At 49.7% G+C, this 27,987-nt stretch overlaps 1 protein-coding gene across 4 annotated transcripts; it reads right to left on the reverse strand.

Moving 5' to 3' along the window:
* Positions 1-211: 211 nt before the first annotated feature.
* Positions 212-26,346, reverse strand: tnip1 (TNFAIP3 interacting protein 1). 4 transcript variants are annotated; one of them, XM_081712813.1, is made up of 18 exons: positions 26,223-26,346; positions 22,100-22,269; positions 21,397-21,546; positions 20,901-20,989; positions 20,696-20,758; positions 19,727-19,921; positions 10,439-10,533; positions 9,883-10,021; positions 9,080-9,172; positions 8,916-8,981; positions 7,602-7,733; positions 5,514-5,642; positions 5,230-5,352; positions 4,327-4,452; positions 3,812-3,896; positions 3,469-3,656; positions 3,089-3,173; positions 212-2,394 (listed from the first exon to the last, which is right to left on the reverse strand). In XM_081712813.1, the coding sequence occupies exons 2-18, from the start codon at positions 22,236-22,238 to the stop codon at positions 2,333-2,335; spliced, it is 1,959 nt and encodes a 652-aa protein (XP_081568939.1). In that variant the 5' UTR covers positions 22,239-22,269; positions 26,223-26,346; the 3' UTR covers positions 212-2,332. The 4 variants fall into 4 exon arrangements, with proteins under 4 accessions (XP_081568939.1, XP_081568941.1, XP_035378181.1 ...); XM_081712815.1 differs by lacking the exon at positions 26,223-26,346 and adding an exon at positions 23,382-23,533 and having other exon boundaries at positions 3,469-3,648; positions 3,813-3,896; XM_035522288.2 differs by lacking the exon at positions 26,223-26,346 and adding an exon at positions 23,382-23,533 and having other exon boundaries at positions 3,469-3,654; positions 3,813-3,896.
* Positions 26,347-27,987: the final 1,641 nt, after the last annotated feature.

Genomic DNA, 27,987 nt, shown 5'->3' on the forward strand with positions numbered 1-27,987 from the left:
ACCAAATGAACCTATGTTTTAATTAGGACAACTGTCATCAATTTATTATCTTATTACCACCAGTATATTTGTTTTTGCAAACATCTGATTAGTATGTTCTGCAGACCATGAGGTGCCAGGAATGAGCTTTAGTAACCTCAGCTGTGACAAAAGCCTGTTTACTGTATATGAATATAGGCCTATGAATGTATACACAGAAAACTCAATATAATGCATTCAAAAATGTGATTATTTATTTGGTTGGTTGTTTTTTTTTTTTTGGCCTAAGCAGTCCCCTGGGGGAAACCCTACTTACTAGGCATTACAAAGTCCCACATAACTTCACGTTTCAAAGACATCGAGGCATTGTGTACTGACATATCAACCACATAACGTGTGCTGGAAAATCTTAGCATTTCTGGAATACATTCTGGATGTTGGGACATTTAGAATATATTTATTCTGCTAATCAAATACAAAAGATTAACATGAGATGTGCTTTCACCCTAATTGGAGAAATGGGGACAGGGAAGGAGAAGGGGAGGTGTCACTCCAAAAGCACAAAACTACCAACCAGTAAATTACAGTGATAAATAATAATATTAAAAAAAAACAAAGTTCCATTCAGCTCACAGAACACTTCAACTCCTATGCACTGACAAAGAATCCACTCAGCTCGATCTACTCAAGCATATAGAAAGGCCTGCCCAAACCCACTTCTATTTACACAAGACAAAACACTGCATTTTGTTCTCAGCAAAAAAAAACACACAAAAAAAAAACGGTATTTTTGCAATTCAGATTGTTAAAATGCTTATTGTGGCCAACCGCATCAGAGTAATTGGGTGATCGCTGCCGCTACACAGTGCAGACCGTGGCCTGCTCATAAGCTAGGGCGTAGGGACCATGTCTAACCTCACACTTGACCATCGACACTACAGTAGGGTCATCCAGCTGAGAGCCCATCTTTGGACCTAATCGCCTTTTAAATGAGCTGCTATGGGATAAGAGCTCCTCTCCTCTGGTCTGCCCTATATAGCAAGAACATGGATACATGGATGGATTAATGGTTGGACAAACTGCTTTCACATGTAATCAGGTACTTTTTTTTTAGGGGGGGGGGGCAAATCTGTGGATTTGAATCAGCACAACAACCAAGACACTCACTTTCACCACCCTTCTTCAAACAGCTACAGCACACAGGGGAGACACACACACACCATACACCAAGAACATCATCACTATGACAACGAAGCACACTCCATCACTGCACCAATTTTAAAAAATTGATTATTAAAGAATTTGACTGCCATCATGTTCATTTGCAACAGCAGGAACATACTCCAGAACCAACAACTAGTATGAACAATAATAAAGAAAAAAAAAAAAAACATTTTAAAAATTGCTTCAACAGCATTCATTAACTGGGCCCTAAACTGGCAGCCTTACGATAGTTATCCAACTGAAAAATCATGTGACCACATGACTCCTGGCTTAACAGATGATAGGATACAGATCATTACCGTGATCCTTTCATTTTCTTTGCCATGCAAGTCCCCCAGTGGAAAGATAATACTGAAGTCCCAACATGGAAAGGTTTGAGAAGTGTTGCGTATGGCTTTTGTAAATGAGGGGTGTATGGTTATTAGAGTCGCTCATGACTGGTACGTGGGTGTGGAAAAGAAAGACCAGTCATCGCAACCATGGCGACGGAATAAATAGATACATTCTATTGTAGTACATTTTCAAGACAATTTACCCACAGAGTTACCGGACGACTGTCAAATTCCAACATTCTGTCTTCAGTTCACATATAAAATCAGCATATGGGTGTGAAAAAAAAAAAAAAAATCCCAGTGGCAGAATGCAGTTGCTTGGAATAACCATACCATTTATTTGTCAATACAAGGAAGTTAACTCTTTCTCTGTTAGTAAATAAACATTTAAAAGTTTTAACAACAATTTTTCTGGTCCTCATTTAACTCTGCAGGTATATTGTCTTAATTTTTTTTATCCTTTCATTCATTAAATAACCGACTTCAATTCCTGCATAGAAGTACTGTATATAAAGCAGAGTTTAAACCTCAATAATATTAAAAAGGTAAAATAATAAATGTGTATATATATTTCCAGAATTTGACAGAACAGTGTTTCACAAATAGGCTTATAAAACTTAAGTATAAACAACAATTTATCATAGAGATATATACACACGCACACACACACGTGCTCGCACACGCGCACGCACGCACGCACAGGGAGGAGGGGGGAAAGAAATAGATCACACCATGCCTACTGAAAGCTAAGCTGCATCATGCTACTAGCCAGTGCCGGTGGAGAGGGGCTGAGGTGGTTAGTGCTTCCCGGGGTCCACGTTCTGACGCTCACGCTTCCCGAACCCAGCCGCACCTGTTTCTGCCCACAACATTAAAGGCCTTGTTATACACAAGGCAACAGCGCGGAACAGTGTTTTCACATCAGAACAAGTGCAGATGAGTGTTTCCCCAACTCAGTCCATTGGGACTGCCACGACGGTCCACGGTTTTGTTCCATCTCGGCTCCGAGCGTGCCTGGACCCCTCGGTACAGGCGTGCTGGGAGTTGGGCAAGAACAAAAACATGGAGGTCCCAGGAAAAATGCCTCTTGACATTTTTGCAAAGACACAAAAGCAAGTGTAAGGGGGTGTGTGATACTATATCATATGGGCTGGTTTCACATTTATAAATGAGGATGCAATTGCCAAATCAAGAGTTTTCCAGAGGAGCCTGAGAAGAGCTCAGAGCTGTGAGCTACATGGCGAGTCCAACATTTCTTAGTAGTCAGGAATATGTTAAGTGTGATTCATAAGAACGGGGAAGGGAAGGACTTTATCTGCGACTGGCATACTGCCCCAGAGTGCCAGCAGAGAAACTTAACATTTTTTAAATTTTCCCCCAATTTTAGTTGCTATGCCAATTCCCACCCATCACCTAGCTAACCTTTTTTAGTTTACTCTGACCATCACATTTTGTTTACAAACAAGAAATCAACCCACCATGTGCATACAGGCTCAAAAGCACTTTGTCCTGAGTTTGTGTGTGTGAGTGAGTGAATATGAGTGTGTGTGTACCTGCGTTTTCTGGTGGGGCTCTTGCTGGGTCTGCCTGCCCTCTAGAACCCCGGGGCTGAGGGAATGATGACTGCCAAGGAAAACCCTGCACACACAAACACAGACAAACAGTCACAAATACAGATACAAATGTGCCACACACACACACACACACACACACACACACACACACACACACACACACACAAACACAAAGTCAGACTGACTGTGCTTCTTCTGCCACTATTCCAACCATCTAGTCATGCTGGACAAGAATGACAAACACCACACTCTTCACTTTGCTTCAGGTAAGAACTGCTTTAGAGTCAGTTTTGGTGGAATCCGTGTCCTGCACACGGTGTCTTGGCAGGCAGCAAGCGTTCAGAGCAGGTGGCTCTCACCGGGTTGACGGGCTGGAAGTCTCTCCCAGGCGCTGCACTCAGCGTGGGCATCCGTGGAGGGAAGTGGATGGGCCAGCCCTCCAGGCCCTGGTGGCCCACCTGCACAAATGGGCCACAGTAGGGTGGGCTCAGCGGGCCGTTGGCCGAGCCCGACGTAGGGTCAGACGTCCTTCTCTCTGGCTGCCCCTCCAAAATGCACACGCATGAAATACAAATAAGTAAACAAAAAAGCGCGCAGGCCGCAAACCTTAGGTTGGAGGACGTGGAGGGACATGTAACAGGACTGGCCTTGCAGTACTAATCTTAACCAGCAGAGGGCGAACATGTCCCATGGATGGGGTTACCTGCTTATTGTGTTGCATTTGCAGTCTCTCCAGTTTACACCTCTCTGCCCTCTCTCTCTGACACTCATTCTGCGCCTGATGGAGCTGAGTCACACACACAGACAGTAATTTGTGTACAAAGGTGAAGAGAGTGGCATCTTCTATGAATGTGTGTTGTATCTGCTGAGTCATTCTACAACTTGACAGTGAACTAAAACAAGCAGCACAATCTGTGTACCCTCTCTGCTCCTTTATCATACTTAAAACAATCTGTTCATTAATGGGAAAAAAATGAAGGAAAGACAGGTTGAACGAAAGAAAGGGGGAAAAAAGGGTCTAAGCAATGAATTCAGTAACTACACCACCACCAACATTCCCATGATAATCACAGGACCTGATGGCTTTTATCAGTGGATGCACTAGATCTCGGCCCATGCTGAACGGCGCGTGTTAGGGGATGAGGAGCGGCTCACTGTGCACTACAGAGCTACCCTTCCAGCACTGAAGGTAGGGCTCACCCCGACTGGCGACTAACCTGATTGGTCAGGTTGGTCATCTGACCCTGTAACCTCTCCACCTGGCGCCTCAGGTCTTCTTTCTCCTCGTTCATGCGCTCCCTGTCGCTGCGCTCTTTACGGAAATCCTCCTCAAAGATCTTCACCTGAGACAGACACACACACATACATTTAGGGCATTCCTGTTGTGACTGACACAAACATGTACACATATACACATGCATAAACACACACTTGCACACCTAAAGTCACTACTCAGGGTCTAATGAAACACAGGGACTTATAATACACAGCTAAGACTCAGTTAGCTTTCAGGACCAGAAAGTCAAAAATATTGCACCACAGTATTTGAGTGTGCAGATAGAAAGGATGTTTCTATGGACAAAGGCAGGGCATGTTTACATCAAACTACTGTAAAACAACAATGAAAATACACATAAGAGAGGAGTACAGAATATATACAGAAATAACTCAGGCATACAAACGGACTCAAACAGCCATATTTTTAAAGGCTTTTTAAATGCTTGTAAAATGCCTTTACTCCTGTGTGAAGTTGTGGAATATCCTCCCTGTGTAGCTCCACATACAAGCACCTCAACGTCTTGGCAAGAATGACAAATTCAACCATTACACGTTACGCCCAGAGAGATGATTAAGACATACACAAGCCCACACACCCCCCCACCAGACCGCCTGCAGTAAAGGCAGCTCCGCCCTTTCTCATTCAGCCCAGCACTCAAATCCATTGGAGGCAACCATCTATTTTATCATCCTCCTCAGTTTACCTGCCTCAGGTGTGCTCAAAGAAAACTGCAGACTGCTTGGTAACCTCAAGAAGTGAAAGAGAAACCTCAGATCTCACCCATTTCATACTTTCGCACACAGACGCGCACGCAGACGCGCACGCAGACGCTGAACCTCACCTGCTCTTTGAGCACAGCGATCTGTGTGTGGAGTTCCTGCTGGCGCAGGTTGAGCACTCCCTCTCCCAGATTCATTCCAGCCCCCGAGGTGGGCGAGTGCAGGTTCAGCGCTTCCTCCAGGGCCTGGAACACACATGCGCACAAAATACAAAGAGCTTTAATAAAAAAAGAAAAACTTGCTGATGATAAGTGTGAAGTGAGACACAAAGGGGACTCATTAATGAACAAAAATGAGGGGGTGTGGTGGGGGTAGGGGTGGGAGGGAGAGGCTGCACCACACAAACCCGGTTTAGTCTCTGGATCTCCTTCTCCTGGTACTCGCGCTGCTTGGTGAGGGGCAGCAGCTGGTCTTGCAGGTAGCGCACCTTCTGCTTTAGTTCACACGTCTCTGATGTCAAACACTCTTTTTCACCCTGAGGAAACACACACGAGCACACACACACACACACACACACACACACACAAAAACAAACACTTAGTAAAGCTGTGTAGTGTTGGCGAAAAGTGGACGTGCGCATTTGTGCGCAAACGAAAGCTTTTATGCAACAGCTTTCACCCCATGTTCCAAGAGAGCAACAGCAGGTTTGAAATGGGAGTTTGAAAACGTTTGGCGCTTCGCTTTGTGCGGTCTCGATGCAGTCTCACCCTGGCGGCTCTCGCTGTCCTTTTGGAGAGCAGACTCTCCAGCATAGACTTGTGCACCAAAACAGCCGCCTGTGTCAAAAACTCGGTGTCTCACAAAACAAACAACCCCAGCAGTCCCGACAGGGCGGAGACTCCTCTCCTCTGGCTCCGCCTTTATACCATCTGTGAACTGGTAGCGCGGGCCCATGCCACTACGTATGCAGGGGTGGCCATTCTAGCTTCTTCCCCGCAACCCACATGGCTCTGAAGAAGACAGTAGCTGCATATGGGATGGAACCAAAAATCTCCCCCAGGACTTTTCCACCAGAAAGGTGATCTGACGGTACTGAGCATGGGAGGTTCTGGAGCGGTGCTAACCCTTAACTGACCTAAAGCGGTCAGCTTTGCTTTGGGAAAACAAAATAGCTTTCAGTAACATTCACATTAAAACAAAAACAACTGATTTTTCAAGCAGTTTTAGGTACCGCAGACTAATTTCACTTACACTTGTATTTCAACTTTATTGCTGTCTGTTAAAAAAAATTCTTCATCTCAGTAAATGTAAAGAGTTCATCTCGTAAGTAAAAATGGCAACAAAAGGTCCTAAAACATTACTAGCAAACTTTTACCAAGAGGCACCAAACAACATCGCACTGGCCCACGCTATTGATTGTAAATCCATTTTTTGTAAACACTGACCTACTTATCACTTCTAAAATCTAGAAATGCTATAAGAAATAGGGGTGACAGGGAATAGAGAGGGATGCAGAAGTGCCTGTGGGTAAGTTTGCGAGTATTTTCTAGACCCCACACTGTTAAGTCGGCAGGAAGGCGTGACATCACTGGACTCAACCCCTTCACGTGCAGCTGTGGTTGGTGCGCTCACGCTGAGCCTTGGATGCTAAAAGCCCTCTATGTTTTATTTGCCTGGTAATGCCGGTTCCTCTTTTGACTCCTGGTTCCTCTCAAAGTTTTCTCCTAATTACAAGTCAGGGAGTTTTTCCTCACCACCCTCACCTCTGGCTTCCTCCATGGGGTCACAGTTCACAGCTATGTAAAGAAAATGTGTAGTAATATCTACAGATATAAAACTGAACTGAGCTGTGCTAATTGTGTACACACACACACACACACCCACACCCACACCCACACAACCACACACACACACAACCACACACCCCCTCCCATTTATTTTCAAGCCAAGTTTAAATGGAGAGTCTACCAGATAAAACAGAGCATGTATACACACACAGATTAATATACACATTAAACATTTGGTGTTGCTCCAGAAAAAAACTAAAATTCTGGTTCCTTTAATGTAGCTCTTGACAAAAGGTCAAGATATTAGTTATTCTGTTACCTTGACTCAAGAGAGTGATGGTTTACAAGGTCAGATACCAGGGGCGCGATATCACATGTCGCTACATACAGTGGTGTCCTTTTGGCAAAATCTGGGTGGGTCTTAATCTTGGTAAATGCTTATTTAAACACACCCACTCTTACTTTAAGTACTGTTCTTTGGGAGAACATCTATTTCAGCTCAGGAGGGTAAAGCACTTCTCCAGAAAGCCTCCATCTGTGGTGGACAACCTTACATGAGGGAGACTATCATCTTAACACTCAGACTGCCGCACACTGTGACATAATGCAGGCCCATGTTTGTGTCACGCCATTGGTTCAGCATGCACACTGTCATGGCAACAATATGTAATTGGCATTATGTAATTGGAGGCTGGTCCCTGAATTACCTGCACATTGTCGATCTTGGATTTGGCCAACAGCAGTTTCTTATCGTAGTCTCTCTGTCTCTGCTCCCGCTCTGCTTCCAGCTCCAGCACGGCCTTCTGGGAGTCGGCCAGTCGCTGCCGCAGGTCTGTGATCTAGACACACACACACACACACACACACACACACACACACACACACACAGGAACCCAATCCCCAGCCCCCCCCACCCCCGACACACATACACAATCCCAAACAGACACACACACACACAAAAACAACATAAGCAAACACACAAACATACCCAACATAAGCAAACACACAAACATACCCAACATAAGCAAACACACAAACATACCCAACACACACACCCACAAACAGCCAAACCCCAACCCAAATACACAGACCCCCACACACACACACACACACACACACAGCCAACCCAACAGACACACAGACACACACACAGACACACACACACACACAGACACAAATGAATGCTATATGAATCATCCATCTAGGTACTAATTCAATGGCACAAAGGTCAGGTCATTGTGTAAATCAAGAAAAACCCTTAAGCCCAGTACAAGCTGATAAACCTGACCAACATGTTGGGTTTTATATGTTTTAAGCGTGCTGGGTAGAAAAGACGACACTAGGCTTCTCCAGTTTCCTCACGCATCACAGTAATGCACAGTTCTGCGGCTCAGGCCGGCAGGGAAGGCCCCGCCGCCTCACACCGAGCCACACGCAGACGAAGGCTCTGAACTCCTTGCCGCCACAACCTCATTCACTGAACAATGGTAATAAACAACTTAATGACACAGGCAAGACATGAAAGCAATAATGGGTCACGTATGTTTTTGTTCCATTGCTCTGTGCAGCGAGCCGAGTGACGACAGAGGATGTGCGGTGGGAGGGGCAAAGACAGCACGAGAGAGAGAGAGAGAGAGAGAGAGAGCAGCAGCAGCAGGAAGCCTGCTGAGGGGATTTCTGCGCCGGGTGTGACAGAGGGGCCACTGTGGTCTGTAAGCAGCACGGCTGAAGCGCAGCGATCTGCTTTTCCATTCGCCTGCCCCGCCGGCGTTTCCACCCGCTGCACCGCCACTCTCACCCGCTGGTTCTCACGCAGGGCCAGGCTAACGCGGGCTGCCGCTCGGCCGACCCCGCCGGGCTCTGGTCGCTTTTCTCAGTAAAAAATGAATCACTGTGTGCATGCGGGTCACGGCAAAGAAACGAGGACGGCTCGGTGCAAGTCGGAAAGGTTATGAGGTCAGATATGGGGTGAAAGGATAATGACATGGGGCTTGGGGTGGGGGGAGGTGTGGCAAGCATACCTTCTGCTCAAACTGTGCCTTCATGGCGTTCCACTGCACGTCCCACTGCTTGTTGACCTCCAGCACCTGGAAAGGTGAAAAGAGCAGTAATGCGCTGAGCATTAGAGAGATTACACGGCAGCACTACCGCCAGAGCTGGGGTGAGAGAAAAAACTGCCCCTTACATCTCTCCTCTGCTTCTCCAGGAGTCTGATCTTCTTCTCATACACCTCTGGGTCTAGCGTCTTAGATGGAGTCTTCTCTGCAGCCTTGCCGGACTGTGGTCACAAACACAAACCTTTTTAAACAAGAAACATTTATAATAATGACCCAAGTAAACAAAAGTGGGTTTTCTCTTTATTTTATTTATTTTTTTTAAAGAGTTGTCCAATATTCGTAATGACCAAAGATCTACAGTTTGACATTTCTGGTATGATTCCCCAAACACTGTGATTTAGCCTGTATTTTGTGAACTGAATACATACAGCGACAACTTTAAACAGATATCAAACATAAGAACGCCACTGATCACCATTTAAAGCGCTTTCCAAAAGACAACAGTAGCTGTCACACGCTAGTCGCAACACACACACACACACACAATGCCAAACGTCATCTGGTTTGCATATCCCTGGTGCAAGCAGCACATAGTCTATCATTCCGTCAGACTACAGAGTAGCTATTTCAGTTCAAAGACACCAGATGTTTTCATCTGTACAGCAATTCCACAAACTGGAGCTAGCACTTTGGGAATGACTGCCAGTGATTAGTAATACTGTTTTAGGAAACTGACTCATCACCATGATTCTGTTTACTCCCAAGAGACAAATTTGCCTTAAAAAAAAAAAAAAAAAAACAAGAAAAATCACCTACGGCTTTTTTTCTCAGTAAGAAGGGAGTGGGAATAAATGCAAAGCACTAGTTATAAATGTCCTGATGGAATTCTCCTAAGAGGGCATGACGCAGGCAGAGGAGGGCTGGGGTGTACCTGTTGAGTCACAGCTGTCTCCAGTTTGGCTTTCGTTGGTTCCTCTTTAGACGCATCTTCTTTGGACTCGGGTGACTCGCTCGAGACAACAGGTCCCGCCCTGCCATTTACCAGTTCCCTCAGCTTAAGGTTCTCCTGTCTGTTTGCACACACACACACACACACACACACACACACACACACACACACACATATATACATACACATACGCCCACAGCACACACACCCACAGCAAACACAAATATCGAAACTGAGAGGCCAGTTTTAGAAATACACAGGGCTATCAGGCTGCCACACAATCATTCAGAGCAAGACACAAGCAGGAAAACAGTACTTAGTGGAAAGGCCCTACTCTTCCACTACAGAGGGAAATACACACAGCCACCTCCTTTCCAAATGAGCAAAGTACTAATTGCCTTCATGACCAGACAGTAAAGGGGAAAAAACACCACCTCTTCCAGGACATAATGCGTACGTCAGGTTCTACTATAACCCCTCAGATTTCATACTGAAATGCTCGAGCACTGTGAAGACTTGAGAGAATGCGACCGCTTACCTCAGCTGCTCCAGGTCCCGATTTCGATACTGAAGGTCCTCCTCCATTTTCCTCCGTAGCTCACTGTTCTCACGCCTCAGCTGCTCACAGAGTGTCTGTAAGGGGAGGAAGAGCAAGCCTGTGACCCACCACGTGGCACGGCTCCCAAAAACCAAACTCCCGCCCAGCAAACGCATGCCACGCTCAGCCCACGGAATGGGATCAGTAAATAGTGCAACAGAAGCAGGTGTGCTAGAACAGAGCCAGGGCCCTCCAGGCCTGTAAATACAGAAGCAGACCAGGTAAGGGTGGGGTGGGAGGGGATGCCCTGCCTGCCTCCCCCCTCTCCCTCCCTCCCTCCCTCCCTCTCTCTCTCCCTGTCTCTCCCTCCCTCCCTCCTTCCCTCCTTCCCTCTCCCTGTCTGTCTCTCCCTCCCTCTCTCCCTCCCTCCCTCTCTCTCTCCCTCCCTCCCTGTCTGTCTGTCTCTCCTTCCCTCTCTCTCTCCCTCCCTCTCCCTGTCTGTCTCCCTCCCTCCTTCCCTCTCCCTCTCTCTCCCTGTCTCCCTCCCTCCCTCCTTCCCTCTCCCTGTCTGTCTCTCCCTCCCTCTCTCCCTCCCTCCCTCTCTCTCTCCCTCCCTCCCTGTCTGTCTGTCTCTCCTTCCCTCTCTCTCTCCCTCCCTCTCCCTGTCTGTCTCCCTCCCTCCTTCCCTCTCCCTCTCTCTTCCTCTCTCTCTCCCTCTCCCTGTCTGTCTCCCTCCCCCTCCCTCTCTCTCTCTCCCTCCCTCCCTCTCCCTGTCTGTCTCTCCCTCCCTCCCTCCTTCCCTCCTTCCCTCTCCCTGTCTGTCTCTCCCTCCCTCTCTCCCTCCCTCCCTCTCCCTGTCTGTCTCTCCCTCCCTCTCTCCCTCCCTCCCTCTCCCTGTCTGTCTCTCCCTCCCTCTCTCCCTCCCTCCCTCTCCCTGTCTGTCTCTCCCTCCCTCTCTCCCTCCCTCCCTCTCCCTGTCTGTCTCTCCCTCCCTCTCTCCCTCTCCCTGTCTGTCTCTCCCTCCCTCTCTCCCTCCCTCCCTCTCCCTGTCTGTCTCTCCCTCCCTCTCTCCCTCTCCCTGTCTGTCTCTCCCTCCCTCTCTCCCTCCCTCCCTCTCCCTGTCTGTCTCTCCCTCCCTCTCTCCCTCCCTCCCTCTCCCTGTCTGTCTCTCCCTCCCTCTCTCCCTCTCTCTCCCTGTCTGTCTCTCCCTCCCTCTCTCCCTCTCCCTGTCTGTCTCTCCCTCCCTCTCTCCCTCCCTCCCTCCCTCTCCCTGTCTGTCTCTCCCTCCCTCTCTCCCTCCCTCCCTCCCTCTCCCTGTCTGTCTCTCCCTCCCTCTCTCCCTCCCTCTCCCTCCCTCTCTCCCTCCCTCTCCCTCTCCCTGTCTGTCTCTCCCTCCCTCCCTCCCTCTCCCTCTCCCTCTCCCTGTCTGTCTCTCCCTCCCTCTCTCCCTCCCTCCCTCTCCCTGTCTGTCTCTCCCTCCCTCTCTCCCTCCCTCCCTCTCCCTGTCTGTCTCTCCCTCCCTCTCTCCCTCCCTCCCTCTCCCTGTCTGTCTCTCCCTCCCTCTCTCCCTCCCTCCCTCTCCCTGTCTGTCTCTCCCTCCCTCTCTCCCTCTCCCTGTCTGTCTCTCCCTCCCTCTCTCCCTCCCTCCCTCTCCCTGTCTGTCTCTCCCTCCCTCTCTCCCTCTCCCTGTCTGTCTCTCCCTCCCTCTCTCCCTCCCTCCCTCTCCCTGTCTGTCTCTCCCTCCCTCTCTCCCTCCCTCCCTCTCCCTGTCTGTCTCTCCCTCCCTCTCTCCCTCTCCCTGTCTGTCTCTCCCTCCCTCTCTCCCTCCCTCCCTCTCCCTGTCTGTCTCTCCCTCCCTCTCTCCCTCTCCCTGTCTGTCTCTCCCTCCCTCTCTCCCTCCCTCCCTCTCCCTGTCTGTCTCTCCCTCCCTCTCTCCCTCCCTCCCTCTCCCTGTCTGTCTCTCCCTCCCTCTCTCCCTCTCTCTCCCTGTCTGTCTCTCCCTCCCTCTCTCCCTCTCCCTGTCTGTCTCTCCCTCCCTCTCTCCCTCCCTCCCTCCCTCTCCCTGTCTGTCTCTCCCTCCCTCTCTCCCTCCCTCCCTCCCTCTCCCTGTCTGTCTCTCCCTCCCTCTCTCCCTCCCTCTCCCTCCCTCTCTCCCTCCCTCTCCCTCTCCCTGTCTGTCTCTCCCTCCCTCCCTCCCTCCCTCTCCCTCTCCCTCTCCCTGTCTGTCTCTCCCTCCCCCTCTCCCTGTCTGTCTCTCCCTCCCTCTCTCCCTCCCTCCCCCTCTCTCCCTCCCTCTCTCCCTCCCTCTCCCTCTCCCTGTCTGTCTCTCCCTCCCTCCCTCCCTCTCTCCCTGTCTGTCTCCCTCCCTCTCCCTCTCTCTCCCTCCCTCTCTCCCTCCCTCTCCCTCTCCCTGTCTGTCTCTCCCTCCCTCCCTCCCTCTCCCTCTCCCTCTCCCTGTCTGTCTCTCCCTCCCCCTCTCCCTGTCTGTCTCTCCCTCCCTCTCTCCCTCCCTCCCCCTCCCTCTCCCTGTCTGTCTCTCCCTCCCTCCCTCCCTCTCTCCCTGTCTGTCTCCCTCCCTCTCCCTCTCTCTCCCTCCCTCTCTCCCTCCCTCTCCCTCTCCCTGTCTGTCTCTCCCTCCCTCCCTCCCTCTCCCTCTCCCTCTCCCTGTCTGTCTCTCCCTCCCCCTCTCCCTGTCTGTCTCTCCCTCCCTCTCTCCCTCCCTCCCCCTCTCTCCCTCCCTCTCCCTCTCCCTGTCTGTCTCTCCCTCCCTCTCCCTCTCCCTGTCTGTCTCTCCCTCCCTCCCTCCCTCTCTCCCTGTCTGTCTCTCCCTCCCTCTCCCTGTCTGTCTCTCCCTCCCTCTCTCCCTCTCCCTGTCTGTCTCTCCCTCCCTCTCTCCCTCCCTCCCTCTCCCTGTCTGTCTCTCCCTCCCTCTCTCCCTCTCTCTCCCTGTCTGTCTCTCCCTCCCTCTCTCCCTCTCCCTGTCTGTCTCTCCCTGTCTGTCTCTCCCTCCCTCTCTCCCTCCCTCCCTCTCCCTGTCTGTCTCTCCCTCCCTCTCTCCCTCTCCCTGTCTGTCTCTCCCTCCCTCTCTCCCTCCCTCCCTCTCCCTGTCTGTCTCTCCCTCCCTCTCTCCCTCCCTCCCTCTCCCTGTCTGTCTCTCCCTCCCTCTCTCCCTCCCTCCCTCTCCCTGTCTGTCTCTCCCTCCCTCTCTCCCTCTCTCTCCCTGTCTGTCTCTCCCTCCCTCTCTCCCTCTCCCTGTCTGTCTCTCCCTCCCTCTCTCCCTCCCTCCCTCCCTCTCCCTGTCTGTCTCTCCCTCCCTCTCTCCCTCCCTCCCTCCCTCTCCCTGTCTGTCTCTCCCTCCCTCTCTCCCTCCCTCTCCCTCCCTCTCTCCCTCCCTCTCCCTCTCCCTGTCTGTCTCTCCCTCCCTCCCTCCCTCTCCCTCTCCCTCTCCCTGTCTGTCTCTCCCTCCCCCTCTCCCTGTCTGTCTCTCCCTCCCTCTCTCCCTCCCTCCCCCTCTCTCCCTCCCTCTCTCCCTCCCTCTCCCTCTCCCTGTCTGTCTCTCCCTCCCTCCCTCCCTCTCTCCCTGTCTGTCTCCCTCCCTCTCCCTCTCTCTCCCTCCCTCTCTCCCTCCCTCTCCCTCTCCCTGTCTGTCTCTCCCTCCCTCCCTCCCTCTCCCTCTCCCTCTCCCTGTCTGTCTCTCCCTCCCCCTCTCCCTGTCTGTCTCTCCCTCCCTCTCTCCCTCCCTCCCCCTCCCTCTCCCTGTCTGTCTCTCCCTCCCTCCCTCCCTCTCTCCCTGTCTGTCTCCCTCCCTCTCCCTCTCTCTCCCTCCCTCTCCCTCTCCCTGTCTGTCTCTCCCTCCCTCCCTCCCTCTCCCTCTCCCTCTCCCTGTCTGTCTCTCCCTCCCCCTCTCCCTGTCTGTCTCTCCCTCCCTCTCTCCCTCCCTCCCCTCTCTCCCTCCCTCTCCCTCTCCCTGTCTGTCTCTCCCTCCCTCTCCCTCTCCCTGTCTGTCTCTCCCTCCCTCCCTCCCTCTCTCCCTGTCTGTCTCTCCCTCCCTCTCCCTGTCTGTCTCTCCCTCCCTCTCTCCCTCTCCCTGTCTGTCTCTCCCTCCCTCTCTCCCTCCCTCCCTCTCCCTGTCTGTCTCTCCCTCCCTCTCTCCCTCTCTCTCCCTGTCTGTCTCTCCCTCCCTCTCTCCCTCTCCCTGTCTGTCTCTCCCTCCCTCTCTCCCTCCCTCCCTCCCTCTCCCTGTCTGTCTCTCCCTCCCTCTCTCCCTCCCTCCCTCCCTCTCCCTGTCTGTCTCTCCCTCCCTCTCTCCCTCCCTCTCCCTCCCTCTCTCCCTCCCTCTCCCTCTCCCTGTCTGTCTCTCCCCTCCCTCCCTCTCCCTCTCCCTCTCCCTGTCTGTCTCTCCCTCCCCCTCTCCCTGTCTGTCTCTCCCTCCCTCTCTCCCTCCCTCCCCCTCTCTCCCTCCCTCTCTCCCTCCCTCTCCCTCTCCCTGTCTGTCTCTCCCTCCCTCCCTCCCTCTCTCCCTGTCTGTCTCCCTCCCTCTCCCTCTCTCCCTCCCTCTCTCCCTCCCTCTCCCTCTCCCTGTCTGTCTCTCCCTCCCTCCCTCCCTCTCCCTCTCCCTCTCCCTGTCTGTCTCTCCCTCCCCCTCTCCCTGTCTGTCTCTCCCTCCCTCTCTCCCTCCCTCCCCCTCTCTCCCTCCCTCTCCCTCTCCCTGTCTGTCTCTCCCTCCCTCTCCCTCTCCCTGTCTGTCTCTCCCTCCCTCCCTCCCTCTCTCCCTGTCTGTCTCTCCCTCCCTCTCCCTGTCTGTCTCTCCCTCCCTCTCTCCCTCCCTCCCTCTCCCTGTCTGTCTCTCCCTCCCTCTCCCTCTCCCTGTCTGTCTCTCCCTCCCTCCCTCCCTCTCCCTGTCTGTCTCTCCCTCCCTCCCTCCCTCCCTCCCTCTCCCTGTCTGTCTCTCCCTCCCTCTCTCCCTCTCCCTGTCTGTCTCTCCCTCCCTCCCTCCCTCTCTCCCTCTCCCTGTCTGTCTCTCCCTCCCTCCCTCCTCTCTCCCTCTCCCTGTCTGTCTCTCCCTCCTCCCTCCCTCTCTCCCTCTCCCTGTCTGTCTCTCCCTCCCTCTCTCCCTCCCTCCCTCCCTCTCCCTGTCTGTCTCTCCCTCCCTCTCTCCCTCCCTCTCCCTCTCCTGTCTGTCTCTCCCTCCCTCCCTCCCTCTCCCTGTCTGTCTCTCCCTCCCTCCCTCCCTCCCTCCCTCTCCCTGTCTGTCTCTCCCTCCCTCTCTCCCTCTCCCTGTCTGTCTCTCCCTCCCTCCCTCCCTCTCTCCCTCTCCCTGTCTGTCTCTCCCTCCCTCTCTCCCTCCTCCCTCCCTCTCCCTGTCTGTCTCTCCCTCCCTCTCCCCTCCCTCTCCTCTCCCTGTCTGTCTCTCCCTCCCTCTCTCCCTCCCTCTCCCTCTCCCTGTCTGTCTCTCCCTCCCTCTCCCTGTCTGTCTCTCCCTCCCTCCCTCTCTCCCTGTCTGTCTCTCCCTCCCTCTCCCTGTCTGTCTCTCCCTCCCTCTCTCCCTCCCTCCCTCCCTCTCCCTGTCTGTCTCTCCCTCCCTCTCTCCCTCCCTCTCCCCCTCCCTCTCCCCCTCCCTCTCCCCCTCCCTCTCCCTCTCCCTGTCTGTCTCTCCCTCCCTCCCTCCCTCTCCCTGTCTGTCTCTCCCTCCCTCCCTCCCTCCCTCCCTCTCCCTGTCTGTCTCTCCCTCCCTCTCTCCCTCTCCCTGTCTGTCTCTCCCTCCCTCTCTCCCTCCCTCCCTCCCTCTCCCTGTCTGTCTCTCCCTCCCTCTCTCCCTCCCTCTCCCTCTCCCTGTCTGTCTCTCCCTCCCTCCCTCCCTCCCTCTCCCTCTCCCTGTCTGTCTCTCCCTCCCTCCCTCTCCCTGTCTGTCTCTCCCTCCCTCCCTCCCTCCCTTCCCTCTCCCTCTCCCTGTCCTGTCTCTCCCTCTCCCTCCCTCCCTCTCCCTCTCCCTGTCTGTCTCTCCCTCCCTCCCTCCCTCCCTCCCTCTCCCTCTCCCTGTCTGTCTCTCCCTCCCTCCCTCCCTCTCCCTGTCTGTCTCTCCTCCTCCCTCCCTCCTTCCCTCTCCCTCTCCCTGTCCCTGTCTCTCCCTCTCCCTCCCTCCCTCTCCCTCTCTCCGTCTGTCTCTCCCTCCCTCTCCGTCCCTGTCTCTCCCTCCCTCCCTCCTTCCCTCTCCCTCTCTCCCTGTCTCTCCCTCCCCCTCCCTCTCTCTCCCGCCCTCTCCCTGTCTCTCCCTGTCTGTCTCTCCCTCCCTCCCTCCTCCCTGTCTGTCTCTCCCTCCCTCCCTCCCTCCCTCCTCTCCCTGTCTGTCTCTCCCTCCCTCTCTCCTCCCTCCCTCCCTCTCTGTCTCTCCCTCCCTCTCTCCCTCTCCCTGTCTCTCCCTCCCTCTCTCCCTCTCCCTGTCTGTCTCTCCCTCCCTCCCTCCCTCCTTCCCCTCTCCCTCTCCCTGTCCCTGTCTCTCCCTCTCCCTCCCTCTCTCCGTCTGTCTCTCCCTCCCTCTCCGTCCCTGTCTCTCCCTCCCTCCCTCCTTCCCTCTCCCTCTCTCTCCCTGTCTCTCCCTCCCTCTCTTCTCCCCTCCCTCTCTCCCCGCCCTCTCCCTGTCTCTCGCTGTCTGTCTCTCCCTCCCTCTCCCTGTCTGTCTCTCCCTCCCTCCCTCCCTCTCCCTGTCTGTCTCTCCCTCCCTCCCTCCCTCTCCCTGTCTGTCTCTCCCTCCCTCCCTCCCTCTCCCTGTCTGTCTCTCCCTCCCCTCCCTCCCTCCCTCCTTCCCTCTCCCTCTCCCTGTCTCTCCCTCCCTCCCTCCTTCCCTCTCCCTCTCCCTGTCTCTCCCTCCTCCCTCTCCCTGGCTGTCTCTCCCTCCCTCTCCGTCCCTGTCTCTCCCTCCCTCCCCTCTCTCTCCTTCCCTCTCCCTGTCTGTCTCTCCCTCCCTCCCTCCCTCTCCCTGTCTGTCTCTCCCTCCCTCCCTCCCTCTCCCTGTCTGTCTCTCCCTCCCTCCCTCCCTCCCTCCCCTTCCCTCTCCCTCTCCCTGTCCCTGTCTCTCCCTCTCCCTCCCTCTCTCCCTCTCCCTGTCTGTCTCTCCCTCCCTCTCCGTCCCTGTCTCTCCCTCCCTCCTTCCTCTCCCCCTGTCTCTCCCTCCCCCTCCCTCTCTCTCCCCTCCCTCTCTCTCCCGCCCTCTCCCTGCCTCCCTCTCTCCCTCCCTCCCTCCCTCTCCCTGTCTGTCTCTCCCTCCCTCCCTCCCTCTCCCTCTCCCTGTCTGTCTCTCCCTCCCTCCCTCCCTCTCCCTGTCTGTCTCTCCCTCCCTCCCTCCCTCTCCCTGTCTGTCTCTCCCTCCCTCCCTCTCCTGTCTGTCTCTCCCTCCCTCCCTCCCTCTCCCTGTCTGTCTCTCCCTCCCTCTCCGTCCCTGTCTCTCCCTCCCTCCCTCCTTCCCTCTCCCTCTCTCCCTGTCTCTCCCTCCCCCTCCCTCTCTCTCCCCCTCCCTCTCTCTCCCGCCCTCTCCCTGTCTGTCTCTCCCTCCCTCTCCCTCTCCCTGTCTGTCTCTCCCTCTCTCCCTCCCTCCCTCTCCCTGGCTGTCTCTCCCTCCCCTCCCTCTCTCTCCCTCCCTCCCTCTCCCTGGCTGTCTCTCCCTCCCTCTCCGTCCCTGTCTCTCCCTCCCTCCCCCTCCCTCCCTCTCCCTCCCTCCCCCTCCCTCCCTCTCCCTCTCTCTCCCTCCCTCTCCCTGTCTGTCTCTCCCTCCCTCCCTCTCCCTCTCTCTCCCTCCCTCTCCCTGTCTGTCTCTCCCTCCCTCCCTCTCCCTGTCTGTCTCTCCTCCCCCTCCCTCCCTCTCCCTCTCTCTCCCTCCCTCTCCCTGTCTGTCTCTCCCTCCCTCCTTCCCTCTCCCTCTCTCCCTCCCTCCCTCCCCTCTCCCTGGCTGTCTCTCCCTCCCTCTCCCTCCCTCTCCCTCTCTCCCTCCCTCCCTCCCTCTCCCTGGCTGTCTCTCCCTCCCTCTCCCTCCCTCTCCCTGTCTGTCTCTCCCTCCCCCTCCCTCCCCCTCCCTCCCTCTCCCTGTCTGTCTCTCCCTCTCTCCTTCCCTCTCCCTCTCTCCCTCCCTCCCTCCCTCTCCCTGGCTGTCTCTCCCTCCCTCTCCGTCCCTGTCTCTCCCTCCCTCTCCCTCCCTCTCCCTGTCTGTCTCTCCCTCCCCCTCCCTCCCCCTCCCTCCCTCTCCCTGGCTCTCTCTCCCTCCCCCTCCCTCCCTCTCCCTCTCTCTCCCTCCCTCTCCCTGTCTGTCTCTCCCTCCCTCCTTCCCTCTCCCTCTCTCCCTCCCTCCCTCCCTCTCCCTGGCTGTCTCTCCCTCCCTCTCCGTCCCTGTCTCTCCCTCCCTCCCCCTCCCTCCCTCTCCCTCCCTCTCCCTGTCTGTCTCTCCCTCCCCCTCCCTCCCTCTCCCTGGCTCTCTCTCCCTCCCCCTCCCTCTCTCTCCCTGGCTCTCTCTCTCCCTCCCTCCCTCTCCCTGGCTGTCTCTCCCTCCCTCTCCGTCCCTGTCTCTCCCTCCCTCCCCCTCCCTCCCTCTCCCTGTCTGTCTCTCCCTCCCTCCTTCCCTCTCCCTCTCTCCCTCCCTCCCTCCCTCTCCCTGGCTGTCTCTCCCTCCCTCTCCGTCCCTGTCTCTCCCTCCCTCTCCCCTCCCTCTCCCTGTCTGTCTCTCCCTCCCCCTCCCCCTCCCTCCCTCTCCCTGGCTCTCTCTCCCTCCCCCTCCCTCCCTCTCCCTCTCTCTCCCTCCCTCTCCCTGTCTGTCTCTCCCTCCCTCCTTCCCTCTCCCTCTCTCCCTCCCTCCCTCCCTCTCCCTGGCTGTCTCTCCCTCCCTCTCCGTCCCTGTCTCTCCCTCCCTCTCCCTCCCTCTCCCTGTCTGTTTCTCCCTCCCCCTCCCTCCCTCTCCCTGGCTCTCTCTCCCTCCCCCTCCCTCTCTCTCCCTGGCTCTCTCTCCCTCCCTCCCTCTCCCTCCCCCCCTCCCTGTCTCTCCCTCCCTCCCCCTCCCTCCCTCTCCCTGTCTGTCTCTCCCTCCCTCTCCCTCTCTCTCCCTCCCTCTCCCTGTCTGTCTCTCCCTCCCTCCTTCCCTCTCCCTCTCTCCCTGTCCCTCCCTCTCCCTCTCCCTCCCTCTACCTCTCTCCCTGTCCCTCCCTCCTTCCCTCTCCCTCTCTCCCTGTCCCTCCCTCCCTCCCTCCCTCTCTCCCTGTCCCTCCCCCTCCCCCTCCCTCCCTCCTCTATCCTGCATCTCTTCCTCACCTGCAGCAGCGATGTCCTCTGCTCATTCTTCTGCACTTTGGACGAGAGGTGGTGGAACTCGACGGCCATGCGGCCCAAGTGCGCCAGGAGCTGATTGGGGTTGGACTCCTCTGCGAATACACTGAAGGAGCTCTCCAGCCTCTGCAGTTGGCTCGCCAGCTCCATGTTCTCCTGCGGCAAGGGCACAACGCTGGCCTGTGTGACACACACACACGCGCGTGTCAACATCATTCACAATAACTGCCACTCCCCATCAAACACCTCCAGAAACCCAGTTTCTCAACAAATTCATAATATTAGCACAATTTAAAAGGACTATTCTGGCAGACAATATCTTTAACAGAATAATTTCTACTTTCTTCATTTTGGCCAGGAACACATTTTTTTTCTAACTACAAAAATTGCTTTTAATATCTAAGATGTTATTCACTTTTGTTTGTTTTAAAGACAATTTATAGACATATAAATAAACTAAGTAAGCCAACAATATTCACTTTACTTCTAAAATATCCTTCCTCTAACTCTGAGAAAACACTACATTAGACACAGAGTTCCCTCTCAAATGTCTCTAACCTTACCACAGTAAATGAATGGATAAATAAATAAATTTAAAATTAGTAATAAACAAATAAAACTAAAAAGTTCCCTCGTTAAGTGTCTACAACAGAAAAATTCCTGCAATTACAAGTGTCCAAGTAATCTGTGCGTTCCTGCTTCAAGTACATCCTGGAGTTTCCCTCATGAGTCAAGGCTGACTGTGCGTTGTACAAACCCACTGAGTCACAGCAGCTGAGAAGTATGGCTCGTGGAAAAGCTTCATGGAGCGAGCAGTGCACCACAGAGCCACACAATCAAGAAGCAACTTCATCTTTTCTCATGTTTAGTGACATATGAAAGAATACACTGTTCTTTCTAGTTTCGAGTTTTCGATTTCTGAACTCAGGAATTCCAAACATCCCCAAATCTCACCGTCTGATTTTCGGTAACGGTCTTGTCCTCCATGTTCGTCGGATCTAACTGCAAGGAGGTCTCCTTCCACACACAAGAATGCACAGAGTTACAACACCCTCGGGTGACAGAGATCTACTCAGCAAGGATCTTCTGCTGCCATGATACAGCAGCGCCGCCAAGCAACTCACATGACAGAAGCTACAGATTTGTCCCGTGTACTCACAGTGGTTTCGGGTTGCACGGATTTTGTAGTCAAGCCCTCACAAGGGTCAGGTCTGACTGAAGTGGGGTGACCATGATGCTTCCTGTGCCCTGAGGGGAGGAAGAGCCATCTTAAAACTCAGCTCATCACCAAACCCTCCACCAAAAGACCAGCTGTCACCTTGGCACAGCTGTGCCATTTAAAACATTGACCCCTCACACTCCTAACAGTGGCTCCAGACTCTTATTCCTCAATCTTATAATCACACATCTTGCTGTATATGATTATATACTAATAAGCAGTTAGTTATTGAATAATGGAAAGTACTCACTTATTTTACAACAGTTGTTCGATTAAAACAACTATTTAAAAAAAAATAAATAAATCAACTTTATGGCCTCTTCAGATTCCTTCTGATATACACCAAATACCACCTACTAACATCTCACATCAACAGATCCATATGATATAATACTGAACTGGCTGCCCAAACTTCAGCCACTTTAGTAAGGCTTACCTTGTGTATCTGTCTGAACAGGAGTGCCCACACACACACTAGAGGTGAAACCAGAGGTAGAGGACTTTAGAGCTTCGTTGTCCCTGACCAGTTCCTCCACCCGCTTGCGAAGCTTAGACGCCTCTGTCTGGGACTCCTCCAGAAGATCTCCTGTTGGTGACGATCAAAAACTTAGTGGATGGTGACTACCTGAGCAAATATCTCGCAATATTTCCTTGGGTCACATGCTGTGTTTGTTTCCCATCAGTGAGTCATGCCAACAAAATATGCAATCAGGAAAAGCCACATTCTGACTGTACCATACAACCTGTCTAAGACATCCTTGTTTAATAATGACTTGTATGTAAACAATTGGGATATTTCAGGGAAATAAAGTGGAAGCTTCGGTACTCCCCAAATTTCCTGCAGTTGCTGCAACTGGTTTGGTGTGAATTCTCACAGTTCTAGCCAGGTTTTCCTTGGAGAAGTCCAGTTCAGTTCCTGGACTACCAGAGCGCTACAAAGTTTATTGTTTCCCCATCACTTACATATAAATTCAACTCATTAAGGGCTTAGTGATTAGCTATTTATACCAGGTGAGATGTTTAAACCTAAAGCAGTACTCTGACCCTTCAGGTACAGGATTGTAGACCCTTTAGGTACAGAGCCTGACATTATTAATCTGTAATGACGCACAACAGGATCACAAGAATGGAAGACTCACCCAGACTCTTCAGGCCTTTCATACGCTCTCTCAGGACAGAGTTCTCCTCCAGGAGCTGCTGGTAGCTAATGTTGTCCTCTTTGGTCTGACTGTCGTTCCCACCTGGGTCATAGATCCGATAAGGGCCCTTACTGTCCATATCTGTCTACTCACTTACCAGACATGCTTCTCTGCAGTGAAACAAGAGACAGCAGAGCGGCTTACCAGAATGACAAAAAAAAAAATCCACTGTCATTTAAAAGAACACGAACAAGTTCACGGTATATGACAAAACTAAACCACGTCTTGACTCGCAGCAGTCCATTTACAATTCAAAAAGAACTATTTGAATAATCCTGTGTTGGGGATTTCTGTTTAGTTATTTTCGGAGACTTTAATTTGAATGCTCAAGTCTGATACGCTAACAAAAACAAACGCGCTGAACGACGTTTTTTATTAAATTGCGAAACTGAAAACATTCCAGTTGATGTTGCAAACGCATCTAGCTAGCTAGGTTATGTTATTTAGATATTTAGCAAGCTATAGCACTCAGTAAAAGTGATGGAAAACCAGCAAGCATGAGTAGACAAAAAGAAAAGATAAATGGTGTAATTGTGATAAATTACTAACTTCTTAAAACACAGAGCAACCACCAAGCCTCTGACATGAATCACTTCCGATGTACACTTGCTATCGAGCTCTCTATTCAGGTGTAACCAGACAGCTAGCTACTGGCTAAGCCGTTTCACTCTCCTTTCTATGATCACTTGGAGGTCTCTTAAGGGATCAGATAACTTATTAACTATCAATTACGGGATTGGAAAATAATATTAGCTAGCCAGCTAATTTACTAAGATAAGACGCAGGTTACCTAGGTTAACAAGATAGCTAGCTACCAAGATAGCCAAGCTAGCCTATTATTTGACAGCATGACAATGTAAGTCCTCTAGGAACACATTTTATATCCATCGAACGTTTGTTTCCTTGCTTTAAACACAACATCTCCTCGATAATGAGTACACTGAGTGAAATAGGTGGGTAGACGTTTAAACAGACCGACATACTAACAAATTACTTACACCAACGTTAGCTAAATAGTAAACAGCAAATTAGCTTAGCATTCGGCTAACAACAGGTGATCTGTTTACCATGCTAACCTTAGCTACTTTACAAGCACCTAAGCAGTGCCTTATTTAAATCGTTATAACCAATAAATACACTGAATCTCAAAGTAAGGACATTCTGACATATAAACGGAATTGACCACACAAGAAAACATACTATTAATGAACTAATTTGCTACCTAGTTGGTTATCTCTCAGATAAAGATGAGTCTTCGCTCGGTCAAAGATGTGCGGAAGTGGTGTAACCAGGGAAATTCCGTATAACACTGATGTAAACAGCTGTGATTGACAGATCAGCGGCCCAATCACATGTGGGCTTCTCCAGCTTATTAGCATTTTTAAAGAAACAAAAGCCAACTGTGCAAGCTTTTACGGTACATATATACATATCTACATGTATATCTAGAGCTATAAACATATATGTACATTTTGAGAGAGAGAGAGAGAGAGAGAGAGAGAGATTCAAAACAGTGAAGTATTGAAGTACACATGGTTTCCAGAGAAAATGGATGTTTTGGACAGAGGTCCTTGATGAGCTGTGCAAGCAAAGTGCCTCTGAATTTCTAGGAAGAGCAACCAGTGTATATTAGAAACTGAAGATAATAAAATAGATTTTTAAAAAACAACATTAATTCCATATAAAGTTATGGAATTTATAAAGTTCACAGAGTGTAGGTCAGAAGCACTTTGCTTGTGCTGTCTGGAAACCTAGTGTACTACAATCTTGACTCTCTCTATCTATCTTCTGGGTGTTTCTGATAGAGATGGAGCACTTTCTTTGCACAGCTGATGAAGGGCCTCTGTCTTAAATATTCCGTTTGTCTTTGGAAACCCTGTTAACTACAAAGCATTTTTAGGTTAATGTTGACATAGTGGGATGTCCAAATTGCTAGAGAATGAACAAATATTTAAATGAAAAGACGTATTAAGTAATACTTGAACAACAGTTACAAGGTTATCGTGTTAAGTAATACTTGAGCAGTAGTTATGAGGTTGTCATTACAGGCTACAATATACCTTGGTCTTGGGAAACATGTACAGCATAGTATATTGTTAATGCACAATATATCTTTGGCAATCTGTATCATATCAGATTATGATTTTGGTCATTCTGTTTGAGAATTAAGATGATGTTCTTATTCAACAAGCCCATGAGTCAAGAGACAATTTCCTAAAATGAAAGGTTGAAACCATCATAGGGTGACGTGAATTATGTGATAACAGTCTACCTGTTCATTATTCTTTCTTTGGTCTGTTACTGCATCATAAATAAGTTTTTACCCTGTGAATTATGCATTTTATATAGACAGTCATAGACCTATAGAATGTCACTTTTTATTAAAAGTAAAAATTTCTTAAAATACTTTCTGCATATTATTTCGATAGCCTCAGTGTATTTATCTAAACAGCTATGGAGACAATGCTCTAATAGTTTGAATTGCAAATAGCAATAGACAGCTTTCAATATGCAGTCAAAGAGTAGACTATAAAAGAACCCCTGAAAACTTTCATCTCCTTAAAATGTTTCAATTTTCTGCTTTTCTATTGACAATACTGAATTTTACCTCTACACTTTAAAGAATTCTACACTTTTACATAAAAAAGTGAGGAGAGGAATCATTGGTTTACTTTTCATTACATAGTATTTTTAATTTTACTCTTATTATTTATTCTTTGTGTGTGTGGGGGGGGGGGGGGGGGGGGGGGGATCATTGTATCCACCCTGACTGGTTGCATTATCATTTTTAAAACATAATCAGCATCCAGTTTAGAGGGTTCCATGAATGTTAAGAAAAGATAGAAAACAGGGGTCAGACTAGCTTCAGCTGGGAGTGATGACTCTGGAATCAATCTGAATAGGTACATGATTTGTAATGGACTATTTTATACTGGACACCTGAATAACTGTTTGATCTGTTAAATCTATTTACTTACTTGTATCTCACTTGTATCTCTTTTACCCAAAGATAAAAACACGCCTTCCAATTAAAAGCAATTCATATCTGTTTTTGCAATTTTATACATAAGTAAGGCCTATAGAATGTGAGAGGAGATAAGTTGGAGTGCCAAGTTGCATCTGAAATCCCTTACAATAGTGCACTGTCAATCTTAGAGCACCATACAATAGACTAATCCTATAAAATAAATATGCTTTTGTATGTTTTATATTTATATTTTCATTTACATTTCCAGCATTTGGCAGACACTCTTATCCAGAGCGACTTACAAAAGGTTATATATATATATATATATATATATATATATATATATATATATATATATATATACATAGATATATATTGATATATATCAATGTCATTACAATGACTATTCCCTGTTTGTTGATTCAACCCATATATTTATTGAGAAAATAAATAGTGACATCTTGTGGAAATAAAAAAAGGAGATTTGCCAAAGGCATAAAACTGCCACTGTGGAATATGCATTAATATGAATTTTACATATTTAATACAGATGTTATAGTTTTCCATTTTAAAAGAAAAATGCAGCAACTGAAAAAGTTATATGTTGCAGTGAATATTGATATGGTTGTAGATGGCTGTAATCTGCTACCGGTTTATGTGGAACATACTTACTAGCAAAGCGCACCAAATACTTAAACACAGGCTCAAATCACAAGGGATTATCGCAGTAGTTTGTAGTAGACCAAGTACACAGAGAGTACACTGATGTTAAGCTAATTCGATACATTTAAAATACTTTTCTATTAAACTGAAATAAATTCTGTTCTGTGGCTCTGCATGAAAGTGTATGAATGGAGAGTGATATGCAGTGGTGTATAAATATACTCCATTAAACTTTGTCAAATGTTTAACACTAGTGATAACAACAGACTATTTTATGTTGCTTTCTTTTACAATGGCTTTCAAGGCAAGTAAATCATTTGTACCTCAAAAAGCACAAAAGGCAAAGATAATTGTATCTCCATATATAAGTAACACATTTTAGAAGAAAACTTGACACAGTTTCATATAAAACCATAGCATGTACGGACTCACCTAGTCATGATGCTTGTGTCCGTGTGGTATTTTTTAAGGAAAGTGGCACAGGGGGAAGTCTTAGCTGTGTTCTTTAAAAGAAGGGGGAATTCCCGCACAGTGAAAGGCCCTGATATTTTCAGCTCTAAAGGGGGGTATGGTAGAGCCTGCCTAGTTAAGTGTTCCCACACAGCAGACGTCTTTAATAGTCATTAGAGTTGTATAGTTGTGCTATACACCGTGATATGTTCACATTGACTTGAGAAAAAGGGGAGAAGTTTGTACACAAGTCACCAAAAGTGTATGTCATTTTTATCTCAGTGCCACCCACGGATGAACACTTGCTTCATGGACACTTGTGTAAGTGGATTAAGCAGGCTAAAAAGCATAATGATTGCCAGTTTTTTACAACAGTAAAAAAAAATTACAACATTTTATCAGTGCAAGAAATCAAATGAAAGGACATGAAAGAAGGTCTACAAAAAATAAATACATAAATAAATAGGCAATATAAAAATAGGAAAAATTAAGACTATAACAATAAATATAATCAATAAACTAAAAGTGTTTATAAACTATTATATACTACTTTTACAACCAAAAATATTTTTAAAGTTATGCTGTTTTACATCCAGTGTATTTTTAAGTAACAGTTTTTCTGAGTTTGTTTATCAGGGAATCATATCCTACTATATCTACAGAGAGCACACAGTCCCACTTATTTTGCATAAACATTTAAAAATTTCATGAGCACATTTTCTTTTGCATTCTATGAGACTGCATTTGGTATATTAACTTGTCTATGTCATTATTTCAGTCAACTAGAGCATGTAAATTCCTTTTGTACTTTCCCCCCTCTGCTCATGTGATGTGGTTGCAGACATTTAGGTCGAGCTAGAAGCACAGTCTGATCATTGACTTGGATGTTTTTCTCGGGGTAGAGCAGTGTTCTTTCTGCCGCTGTATAATCAATGTTGTCTGGGATGTTGGCCTAGTGCAGGGGATTTCCTACCCTCGCGAGGTTTTTTTTTCTTCTTTCCTCTTTTAACTCAAAGATGGCCTGACAACAGCTGCATACATACATGCATGCATGCACGCACACACATGCGTGCACACACATGCACACACAAATGTGCATTCAAGCAGTCTTGCACACACGCATGCAGTTGCAGTGGTCTCATATAATTGGTAATAGTCATCTTTAGTCGAAAGTGAGAAGCAGCACAACTACCAGGGAACCCACTCACAACCTAACATGAATGCTCATAAATATCTTTCTCACTTGACCTACCGGCAGACAGATCATTTGCACTGCAGCACTTTCAAATTTCATCCTACCACTATTATGCTATGTAATGGTAGGCTTTTGCACATTTAGAAATAAATGTAATAAAAAAGATTAATTGCAGCAGGGAATTTCCTCAGGTTCAAGCAGTTCTTCAGCTTCCTCTGTCAGGTGCTAATAGAGGTAGTGATTGAATAGCACTGTTCAGCTACTCTTGACGACATGTGTAGATAGCAACAACCCCCACTGCTGCAGTCTGTGTGCCATTATGCTTATGAAAAACACACAGTGAAATCACTGTTAAACTGAGCCGTACAAAATGGCAGCATATGAGTTTTTTGGCAACTCAAATGCAAGTTATTTCCAAGATGATGTAGCTGTGAAGTACTTACATCTAATACTTAATCCATATATCCATATCTACTACATGAGTACCATGTAGTTAGTATATTTTTTTAAACTCGTTTTGCTAGGGCTGCTGTCAGTGAGGAGCAGATAGCT

This window comes from Electrophorus electricus, chromosome 4 (genome assembly GCF_041902795.1).
Source record: "Electrophorus electricus isolate QZ-2024a chromosome 4, ASM4190279v1, whole genome shotgun sequence".
NCBI classification, from domain to species: Eukaryota; Metazoa; Chordata; class Actinopteri; order Gymnotiformes; family Gymnotidae; genus Electrophorus; species Electrophorus electricus.

Bases quoted from the DNA above. Each gene is read 5' to 3' on its own strand.
- tnip1 (XM_081712813.1), bottom strand. From the start codon at position 22,238: ATGGACAGTAAGGGCCCTTATCGGATCTATGACCCAGGTGGGAACGAC. The intron at 21,547-22,099 runs GTGAGTCTTCCA...CGTCACCAACAG, and splicing joins GAAAGGCCTGAAGAGTCTGG to GAGATCTTCTGGAGGAGTCC. The intron at 7,734-8,915 runs GTATGCTTGCCA...GTGTGTGTCTAG, and splicing joins AGGCACAGTTTGAGCAGAAG to ATCACAGACCTGCGGCAGCG.